Here is an 11,391-nt window from a genome sequence, read left to right as displayed (position 1 = left end):
GCTTGCCGCATTCTCATTCATTGTAACTTGCGAGTCTTCAAGGGTTTTTTTTTTCTTTAGGGCTTCCAACATTCAATTTCTTCCTTCCGTCGATCATCAATGGCTGCCTCCAATGCACGCAATCCCATCCCTGCCTCCCCTCTCAACTCTCAGATCGACAAAGGTTTCTCTATTTCTTTTCTTTATCATTTCTCTACTTTTTCACTTCACTGTACTTTAACGTCCTTTAAAAACCCTAATATGTAGTTTTTTGATTTTGGGTCTTTTTATATGTTTTTACGTATTGCTCTTAGTTTTTCATTTAATAAAAGAAATTGGTTTGTAATTTTTTGAAATTGTTTGGTGTGCAATGCCATTTTTTCATACTTTTTCCTGTAGAAATTTCAGATTTTTGTCTGAGCTATATTCTAATTGCTTTGCATGTTTCATTGGATTTTTTGAACAAAAATAGTATAAAATTTATCCTTTCATGTTGTCAATGGAATATTTTACATTCAACAGAGTATTGGGTGTTGTGTTGACTTGGAAGTTAATTTTATCTTTATCAAATGCGTACTTTATGTCGATTAAATAGTCTCCGCTGTCTTATTTCTGACTCAGTTGTTTTTTATTCTTCAATTTGATTATGAGGATTATGTACTCCTTGAAATCCAAGGAAAGTTACCCTCACTACCGGCTTAGAGATATGGCCAGTAGAATGATAGAAAATTTTTCATATTTGGTATGGTTTATGTAATAATCTGAATATTGGCACCCTGATGGTGCAGCTATACTCTACACCTTGTTGAATAAGCTACATATGCCCTCCATAATGCTGTTTTTTACATTATTGGGATTAGGATAGTTCCAACTATACAATGTAACCAATGACAGATGTCCTTTTCTATTTTGCACTTTAGAGATATGGCCAGTAGAATGATAGAAAATTTTTCATATTTGGTATGGTTTATGTAATAATCTGAATATTGGCACCCTGATGGTGCAGCTATACTCTACACCTTGTTGAATAAGCTACATATGCCCTCCATAATGCTGTTTTTTACATTATTGGGATTAGGATAGTTCCAACTATACAATGTAACCAATGACAGATGTCCTTTTCTATTTTGCACTTTGTTAATCCCCCCCCCCCCCCCCCCCCCCCACAATAACCCAAACATCTAATGACCTTTTCTTCTCTTGTTCAATCTTAACTCCTTTAAATGCAGAAGTATAAGAAAAGGTGGTAAGTTGATGGAAAGGGTTGCATATGGTTGTTGGTGGAGGGAGTAAAGATTGTTTATGGTGGTTGATGGGTTTGTATTGAAATTAGTTTAAGTGTTTGGATATAATCATCACTTTCTCTGCATTTTGTCTTTGAACATGACATTGTGCTGTCACTTTTCTCTACTTGTACCTTACTTGGTAAATTGTCGACCCTAAGCTTGACTTATTTCCATTGAATAGTCTTAATGGTATGGTACATTTTAGAGTTAAATATGGAAATCTTTGTGGTTAACTAAATAAAGGTTTTGAATTAAAAAAGAAATTTGGGGATATTTTGAGGGTGGGGGTTGACGTGAGCTGCACATGTCAGCGAAACAATGATTCTCCCTTACTATGCGTCCTTTGCTATTATGGATAGTGATTGATTAGTTTTTCCAGAAGTTGGTTCTATTAATGGTGTAAAAGTTGGTTACCAAAGTTAAAAATTATAGAAAAGTGAAAACATGTTAGTGTAGACTTGTAGAGTAATGAATAAAGCAGCAGTACTCTTTAATCCCCCAACTTATAGAACTCTGATGTTTGAACAATTTGATACATGTAGATCCATGTTTACATTCAAGGAACATGCCGTGCATTGCTAAAATGCAGTCTTTTGCAGTGTCTTACAACATAAATGCTTTATAGGATTTCCTAACCAACGTTTTTTGTTTCTTTTACATGAATAGGTCATAAGAGCAATAGTCTTTGGTAATTTTCCAGTCCTTTCATCATCTAGAGCTATTGTTGATAGTTGAAACTACTACCCAGTTCTCTCATCCACATGTCTTTGTGTTTTAAGAACCACAAATCTTATAAGAACAACTATTATCTCGTAAAAGCTTTACATTGTGAAATTTCCCTCACATAGATGCTTCGGTTGGGTTGAAGTGGTATATGTATGTTATTTGTGTACCTTTTTCTTAGGATAGAGGGCTTTCGGCGAATTTTTTTCATTTGTTAAGGTACAATTAGTAGGGTTAAGTTGCCTTGTTCTTTGTGTAAATTTTCTGCCTTAGTGGAAATTGATTGGCCTTATAGAGTAACATGGACTTATAACCTTTTCTTTTACTTGCAGATGTCCCTGGACTAGACAATCCTATCCCACTTTCTCCTCAATGGCTTCATCCTAAGCCAGGAGAGAATAAGATTGTGATGTCGCCAAGGGTTTGTAAAATTTTTTTGCTTTAGTGGTTGGATTTTGTGAAGTTGATGTGTTCAGACTTCATCCAAAAGCCTGGCTTCTAAGGCAACTTGCTGATTTTGGTATTTGTGCAGGAAAATCGTCCCAGCCCTTTCACGGGCTATGGAGATCGCTCAACTTTCACCAAGTCTCCGGGATATGTCAAGGAGATACATGAGAACCAAAAGAAAAAAGATGTTTTCAGACCGACTTTTCTTGATGCAGAATCCGGGCGTTGCGACCGTTGGCGTGATGAAGAAAGGGACACCAACCCTTCAGCTCGTCAGGATCGTTGGAGGGACGGAGGAAAAGAAATGGATGATGAGCGGAAAGTTGACCGGGGGGTTGATAATTCATCCACTATGCATTTTGGAGAAGCACGTCGAGCTGCAACTGACAGATGGGTTGATCCAAGCAAGGAGAATAATAATGTGCAGCGTCGGGAGAGTAAGTGGAACTCACGCTGGGGTCCAGATGATAAAGAGGTGGATAAGTGGAATGATGTTGGGAAACAAGGAGATATTCCTCATGAAAAAGGGCTGCCACACGTAGCTAGTTATGGGAAGGACGAGAGGGTAGCTAGTCATGGAGAGGATGACAGGAAGTGTGATCAATATCGACCATGGAGACCTAGTTTTTTGCAAAGTCGTGCAAAAGCAGAGCCTCCAAATCAACAAACTCAATTGACAAGCAAAGAAGGTCCTGCAGTTGGCCATGGGAGAGGCCGTCGAGAAAATGCTGCAACCTTTTCTTTTGGTCGTGGAAGGGTTAATTTTTATTCAGGTAGTAATAACTATTCTGTTCATGGAGAGTTATCTCCCTTCAGATATAACAGGACAAAGTTGCTTGATATTTACCGGCTGACTGATTTAAAATCTTCAAACAACACACTGGATGGATTGTTGCAAGTCTCCTCTCTTACTCAGGAAGAACCTTTGGAGCCTCTAGCACTTTTGGCACCTTCGCCTGAAGAATCAGTAAGTGCTTATTGTTCGTTTTTATTTTTTGTTTTTTCATGCTCATGGTTTGTGATTCTAATGGTCTGTGATATGGTTCAGGCTATTTTGAACGGAATTGACAAAGGAGATATAGTAAGTAGTGGTGCACCTCAGATTTCTAAGGATGGATCTAGTGGGCGAAGCTCAAATGATTTTGTGCAATCAAGAAGGACGAAACATGGTACTAATTGTTTTATCATTTCATTGGTTTCAAAGAATGTGTTACTTTTATTTCACTGTGTGGTTTGTGGTACTTGTTTTTAATGCAAGTGCTATTTCATTCAACTGATATTTGACAGGGAGCAGAGATGATGTATCAATTTCTCTTGATGATGAAAATGATAGACTTGACCATACTACGGGTACTTACACACAAATTTCAGAGAGCACATCCCATGAGAAGCAAATGTCTGCATTTTGTTACAGTGTTTCAATTGATCCCAATGAAAATCACCAGACGCACGCGGATAATAAGTTTAGGGTTACAGGTAATGATAAATAGGATTTGTCAGTTATTTTTAAGCTTTTTTTGTAAATTGTTCAGTTTTCTTCTTGTTGGCTAAGGCAGCCAGGCTAAGTTTATGACTAAATGAACAAATTGTTCGTTATCTTGGTACTTGAAAGTTTAATTGACCTTTAATATTGATTTAAAGTTTCAAGTTAGTTTTGGTTTGATAGGTTTAGTAGGTGAGCTTGAATTTCCTAGTTTGCCAAAATTAGAATGTAGTTTTAAAAGTGGGCTATAACAGAATCATGTGCAATATAACAAAAGGTAGGTGTTCTGAGAAAGAATACTCCCTCTGTTCTGTTGAATTTGACGCTCTTTCTATTTACAGCCATCTCTTTAACTTTGCAACCTTACTTTATTTTGGTTTATGGTCCCACATTTGCTCTTTAAATCTCATCCATAAACTTATTCTCTCTCTTCATTTTGTATACATTTTTTTTCCCTCGTTTTTTTTAATTTATTTTCTAACTAAAATTTAATTGACTTAATCGCCCTACATCAAACTCAAAGGACAAAGAAAATACAATATTTTTAGAAGTTGATTGTGATTTTTTTCCAATTTGTATATGGATTAGGCTTGCAATCGTTTTCGTAAATGCAGATCATAGGATGCTGTTTGTTTTAATTTTGTTTTTTAAAAGATTATGGATTGTTAGGATCTTCTTGATTAAGTGGGAGCTCCATGCCTCCAACTGCTAGTGCTGGTAAAACCTGGTTGTATCAATAATTTTGACACATTTTTATTTACTGGTAGCTCAGTTAGTTCAATAGTCAAAGATTGACTTGGTAATTAATTATTTCCTTGGTGTATCGAGTCTAAATAATTTTGTGGGCTCTAGCTTGCTTGAGCTGCACAAGTATCTCCTGTTACTTGCTTGATTGTTCATCATTTAAATGTTTTTTGTTTGAATCAGGTACCAGAGATGCTGATTCTGTTTTAAAGAAGGGCGATGATGTCACAGATAATAGAGATTCTGCAATGAAGGGGCGTGTTTGTACTCAGTCTGGAATTCCATGGCGGTCACCTTCTGTTGAACAGCTTGTAAACACGCAGCGACGTGATTGGTTAGACGTTCCAAGTGATATTCACTCTAGAAGCTCTGACACCAGCTGCAATGAATTCAAATGGAAAATTGGTGAAGATTCTGCTGTCAGGAAACATCCTGCTGTTGTTGATGGGGAGCAAGAGTCAAGAAAGCTTGTGCAATCTTCACCAGAGTACCTATTGCTTTATTACAAAGATCCACAAGGCCAAATACAGGGTCCTTTCTCTGGCAGTGATATAATTGGGTGGTTTGAGGCTGGATATTTTGGCATAGATTTGCAAGTTCGGCTGGTGAATGCTCCAATGGACTCTGCATTCTCCTTACTAGGTGATGTGATGCCCCACTTACGAGCCAAAGCAAGGCCACCACCTGGATTTAACACTACAAAGCTGAATGAAGCAACTGAGCTTTCTAGTAGGACAAGCTTAAGTGGGCTTGGGAACATTTTTTCTGGCTCCAGTGGTGTGGATTTACTTGCGAATGAACGCAGAAATTCTCACGGGCTGTCAACTGAAGCTGAGAACAGATTTATTGAGTCGTTGATGTCCGGAGATGTCAACAGTAATCTGGAGAAATTTGCCTCCACAGAAGGTTGTTATCAGGGCTATGTTTCTAGAATAAACAACATGGTTTGAAGATATATTTTGTGTCACTGATCTTTCAATGTGGTTCTTTATAATTTGTGTGGTTCTTCATAATTTGTTTTTTGATTTTGGCTGTGTTATGTAGGTTTTGTTGAACAGACTTTGAGTAGTATGCCGCCTGTGGGGACCGAAAGTGGAAATGCTATTTTGGCTCAAAGAGTAAACCTTGAACGGCAAAAGTCTTTGACTCATCCTTATCCGTATTTGTCAGCAAGAGATGGAGCCCCTGTTGTTCCATCCTCTGACTTTGTTAGACATTCCACTATGCCACAAGCAAATCTTCTTTCCGCTGTTGGTGGTATGCCTCGGCAAGCTCTTTCTCAGAATGTTGAGATGATGTCCATTCTTCAAGGTTTATCTGACAAGTCTTCAGGTGGAATGAACGATGGCCTTGGTGGTTGGCCAAATTTCTCTGGACAAGGCAATATTGATCCATTCAAAGATACAACTGACTTGCATCACTCTCAAAGTTTTCCTCAAGGGGCATACGGAATACCGCAGCAGCAACAAAATCATCCAACAATAACAAATTTACTATCCCAAACTTTGGATAGTTCGACCGGCGTTTTACCTGACAAGCTACTTACTTCTGGTCTTACACAAGACCCTCAAGTGTTGAATCTGTTGCAGCAGCAGTATATGCAATTACATTCTCAACAGTCCACTCCAAGCCAACAATTGTCATTGTTGGATAAGATCCTATTGCTTAAGCAGCAACAAAAACAGGAGGAGCAGCAGCAGTTGATGCTTCAGCAACAGCAATTGCTTTGTCAGGTGGAGCAGCAACAATTGATGCGACATCAACAGCAATTACTTTCTCAGGCTCTATCAGACCAGCAGGTTGTTCACCGTTATGGAGATCCAGCATTTGGACAATTAAAGTCCTCAGTGTCATCTGTTGACCAGTTAATTCTTCCTCAACACTCTCCTCTATTGCAGTTGAACTCTCAACCTACGGTTTCTGGTATGCTAGATGCTAAAACTTCCATCATGCCTCAGCAAGTTTCCCAGGACTTGCGTCGTACAGTTCCTACTGAGGGCTCATCTTTGCACCTGCCTCATCAGCTGTTTGGAAATCTTCAGCCTAATCAGTCCTCTATTTCGACATATTTTAACGACATCAAGAATAATGATTTATCATCATTATCAAAAATGATGGACAGTTTAACTACTTCTGAAGCAATGGAGAAATGCCAGAGTGCTCATGCATTGGAGAATCCTGCTTCTGACGTTTTGACACAATCTTCAATAGGCCAGGTGGTAGAGAGCAATCTAAAGACAGTACTGCCTACTTCAGTGGTGGACTCAGGCATCAATGTGATGGTTTCTGACCCTGCATCTTTTGACTTGTCTGAATCATCTGTGTGTAAATCATCTGCGGTGTCTCTGGAGAATAAGATCTTGAGTTTTGAGAGAACTGATGATGCTGAGCATATACCTGCAGTTGTTCCGGAGGAAACTGCTGTTAAGGAGTTCCATGAAGAGGTAACATCATTAAAAGAAGCAAAAAATGTTGAAACACGTGAGGTTAAGAAAAATTCGGATAAGAAGTCAAGGAAGCAAAAGTCTTCCAAAGCACAACCATCTCCAGACCAAGCGAGGGGAGCCTCCAAAGCATCCACTCAGAAATTCAAGCAATCTGATGTTGAAGAAGCCCTTGCTGTAGAATTGCCTGTAACTACTAAAGAAACTTTAGATGGTAGGTCTGTGGAGATAGCTAGAGAAAACAAGTATTCCCAAGAAATTGATCTCTCTACCTCAACAAATTTGCCTGTTGGTGCTTCTGAATCTAGGGAGGCCAAAGGTGAGCAGAAGCAGAGTGATGTCATTACTCAACAAAGTGCTCAATTAAATTCTTCACTGAGCGCTTGGAAACCTGCTGTTTGTGTGAAGCCCAAGTCACTTAAAGAAATTCAACAGGAAGAGCAAAAGAAGGCACAAATGGAGATCCCTGCCTCTTCTGTTTCTGCTTCTGTTAGTCCTTTGAGTCTCTCATCTCCTTGGACTGGAGTTGTTGCCAATGCTGAACCTAAAGTATCTCGGGAATTTCGTCATGATATTGCTATCAGCGAGCATCATTTGGGAAAAGGAGAGCTGTTAAAAAGCAAGAAGAGTGGACTGCACGATCTTTTGGCCGCTGAAGTGTTAGCAAAGTCTAGTGACAGAAGTTTTGAGTTTGCTGACAATGCTTCTAGTCTCCCACCATTATCTACAGTGCCTAGTCAGGGGCATGTGGTTGATGATGAGAGTTTCATTGAGGCCAAAGATACCAAGAAGAGTCGCAAGAAAGCTGCAAAGGCGAAAGTTGCTGGAACAAAAGTTTCTGCAGTTGCTTCTTCTGCTGATGGGACAGTGGCATCAAGTCCTGGTGAGAAAGGAAAATTTTCTAAACATGTACAAGCTGATAAGGAAGTTTTTTCGGCACCACCATCTGGTCCATCTCTTGGAGATTTTGTACCTTGGAAGGGTGACTCAACTAGTCCTTCTCCTGCTCCTGCATGGTCTACAGACACTGGAAAGTTTCCCAAACCCACATCGTTGAGGGACATCTTGAAGGAACAGGAAAAGAAGGTGGCACCAGTTGCGCAGTCTCCGATATCAACTCCTCAAAAACCTCATTCAAGTCAGGTGCGTTCAGGTTCTTGGTCAATATCAGCGTCATCACCATCAAAAGATGCATCTCCAGTTCAAATTATTTCTCAACTTTCTCCACAATCGAAGCATAAAGGAGAAGATGACTTGTTTTGGGGTCCACCTGATCAGTCAAAGCAAGAAACCAAACAGTATGTTTTTCATTTGCTCCTGCATTTGCTATCAATTCCGTTTTTGCTTTTAATTTGATAATGCTTCTACCCTAGTATAGTATTGCTTGGGTGAATTCAAAACCGACTTATTTCTAGCTGATAACTCTTGTTAAATGATACTAAATGAATTGGATTTTGATAGTTAAAGGTTTACAAGTTAAGGTTGATAGCAATCAAGAGAAGATAGAAATTTCAGGCATGAGATATCTTATTTCATCCAAATCTTTAACTTCCTGAACTTATTAGCTGTTAGAGGCAGATTTCTGTTCCTGTCAGTGGATCTCTAGTGGATAGTTCTTGCAACGCTACTAGATGACCAAAAATGTTCTCCAGTTTGAATCTCTAAACAAGTTATTGTTTGTTGGTGATCAATAACATGACGACCAATAAGTATATTTTCAGCATTGTTGAGCTACTTTGTTCTAATTGGCATTTATTATCGCCTTCTTTCCTAGATTGAAGTTAAGAGTATAAATAGTGTGCATTGGATTATTGAGTAAGGTATGATCTAGAAATTTTGATTGGAGTGATAATATGTTAACAATTGTATACTCCAGTAATTTCTTTTTGTATGTGCGTGAATCTGTCACCAATATGGATTAGATGAACACTTGCATGGTTTCTCCAAATATCTTTAATCCATGTCATGACTTGGTTACCCTTTATATTGTGAAACTCAAACTTGAACCCACCTGTACACATTGTGGATCTGAAAAAAATTATGTAAGTTGATTTCTCAATCTGTTAGCTGATATCCTTGCAACCCGATTGGTTAGTTGTACTAAATGGCGGTAATGAGAATGATTTATAGTGTAAAATTTCATCAAAAGTTTCATGTTATTTCCATGGTGTTGGAACTTTGATCGTAAAAAAGTTTTTTTGTTTATGAATTTCCATTATCACCTAATACCACCTCTCACAATAGTAATGCATTGGAATGAAATTTAAGAAGAAAATGAGATGTCGAAGTTGGACAAGCATAGCCATCACGGAAGCCAAAAGATTTTTCAATCAAAATTACACTAGTTTTCATTTACATTACCACAATTTATTACCACCTACCAAACGGGCAGTTAGAACTCAGGACTAGTTGTACTATATAAAGTTTGCTGATTGAAACTACCCTGAGTTTGCTTGTAGAGGTGTTGATTTTTCTGGTCATCTGGTTGGGTTTTGGGTCATTTTTTTTTTGATCAGGTCATTTTCAATTTTGTTGCGTATTGAGTTGACATGTTAACTACATTTCATTTTGATGATTGGGCCATTTTCGGGTCAATTCTGTTCAATTTTGTCTCAGTTGCACACCTATAATTGTAAGGGTTTCATTTTGAAGCTTGGGTCATTTTCAGTTCGGTTCAATTTTGTTTCAGTTGCACACCTCTAGTTGTATGGCACCTCTTTTACTTTATCTCAAATTATTGAATATAGATCTTTTGGAATGTGAATAAGACATGTACTAGATATAATAATTAACTCCTTCCTACTATTTTCTCTGAGCAGGGCAGTTTTTTCTCAGCTCAATAACCAAGGGAGTTGGGCAACCAAAAGTACTCCCACAAAAGTAACACCTGGAGCTAGTATTAGACGACAGAAGTCTGCTGGTGGGAGGGGTTTGGAGCACTATGCTTCATCATCACCTTCGTCTGCACAAGTGTGTATAAAAGGAAAGCAAGATGGGAATACAAAGCATTTGGGTGGGTTTTTGACAATCAAACACTGAGCTCAGGGTTGATGACCTTTTCCTTGTATGCAATATCATGACTGTTTCTGTCTTTTTTTCTACAGAGGCAATGGACTTCAGAGAATGGTGCGAGAATGAATCAGTTCGGCTTACTGGAAGCAAGGGTATGACTTGTTGCTTCTATCGCATGTCCTTGCTTTTATGAACATAATTTCACATGTTTAAGCGTTGGTGTTGTAGCAGTCTAACTGCATTAGAATATCAACACTTCAGTATGCATATTGTGGATGTTGCTGATGCCATACTTTTTTTACTGCTCTTTCAGACACAAGTGTCCTGGAATTTTGCTTGAAGCAATCAAGATCTGAAGCCGAGTCACTTCTCATAGAAAATTTTGGATCTTTTGATCCAAATCATGAGTTTATTGAGAAGTTTTTGAATTACATGGAGTTGCTATCAGCAGATGTCCTGGAGCTCGCATTTCTAAGTCGGAATGATCTGAAGGCCTATAATAATGTAGCCAGAGATATGAATTCTGACAATTGTGGTTTTGAAGATTTTGACCGAGACGGTGTCGCAGGTAACAACAGGTCTTCCAAAGGAGGGAAAAAGAAGGGGAAGAAAGGAAAAAAGGTTAGCCCCGCTGTTTTGGGGTTCAATGTTGTCAGCAACCGCATTATGATGGGCGAGATCCAATCTGTAGAAGACTAGGAGAGGTGCTAGTGTTGTAAATACATTGTCTCAACTAACTGTAAATGATTTTCCTTTTCGGCCCTTGTGTCCCTCATCATTAGAACTACATTTTGTCGGCTTAACCAAAATTTTGTGTACTGATATTATGTGAGGGCCCTTTATTTATGTGGGCTTCATAGAGAACTAACAGGCTTTGTTTCGAGTCAGCTAAACAAACTTTCTGATTTTCGACCCTTGGTTCTGCTTGTAATTTTTTTTTTGTATTGTAGAATTGGCAGTTTACTTTGCCTCAGCATTGGGTATGTTAATGTTATGACCCATGTTCTTGACCCATTCTTGTACTCTGTTGGACGAAAACCAGATACACATGTCCAACTTCTATTGGTACCTTTGAATTTAGTAGAAGCATCGATATTATCTTACACTATTAGGGCATGTATGGTATAACATGGTAAATCAAATGGGATGGAATTGGGTAAAAGGGAGGAATTCATATACCCTCTATTCTCCCCCTTGCTCCTCTTTTTATCAAGTGTCTTTCTTTCTTTTCTGCACTATCTCCAACCCATAAATTATACATTCAATAAAACCT

At 38.5% G+C, this 11,391-nt stretch overlaps 1 protein-coding gene across 1 annotated transcript; it reads left to right on the top strand.

Annotated features, from left to right (window-relative positions):
- LOC130798045 (protein ESSENTIAL FOR POTEXVIRUS ACCUMULATION 1-like) lies at positions 1-11,306 on the top strand. The gene is made up of 10 exons (XM_057660893.1): positions 1-163; positions 2,321-2,409; positions 2,521-3,402; positions 3,484-3,604; positions 3,723-3,911; positions 4,846-5,568; positions 5,707-8,404; positions 9,926-10,119; positions 10,211-10,270; positions 10,432-11,306. The coding sequence occupies exons 1-10, from the start codon at positions 100-102 to the stop codon at positions 10,815-10,817; spliced, it is 5,406 nt and encodes a 1,801-aa protein (XP_057516876.1). The 5' UTR covers positions 1-99; the 3' UTR covers positions 10,818-11,306.
- Positions 11,307-11,391: the final 85 nt, after the last annotated feature.

This window comes from Amaranthus tricolor, chromosome 13 (assembly GCF_026212465.1).
Source record: "Amaranthus tricolor cultivar Red isolate AtriRed21 chromosome 13, ASM2621246v1, whole genome shotgun sequence".
Taxonomy (NCBI): domain Eukaryota; kingdom Viridiplantae; phylum Streptophyta; class Magnoliopsida; order Caryophyllales; family Amaranthaceae; genus Amaranthus; species Amaranthus tricolor.
Note: the sequence above shows the minus strand (reverse complement) of the source record. Positions and strands in the feature narration are given on the sequence as shown.

Bases quoted from the DNA above. Each gene is read 5' to 3' on its own strand.
- LOC130798045 (XM_057660893.1), top strand. From the start codon at position 100: ATGGCTGCCTCCAATGCACGCAATCCCATCCCTGCCTCCCCTCTCAAC. The intron at 164-2,320 runs GTTTCTCTATTT...TTTTACTTGCAG, and splicing joins CAACTCTCAGATCGACAAAG to ATGTCCCTGGACTAGACAAT. The intron at 3,605-3,722 runs GTACTAATTGTT...GATATTTGACAG, and splicing joins ATCAAGAAGGACGAAACATG to GGAGCAGAGATGATGTATCA.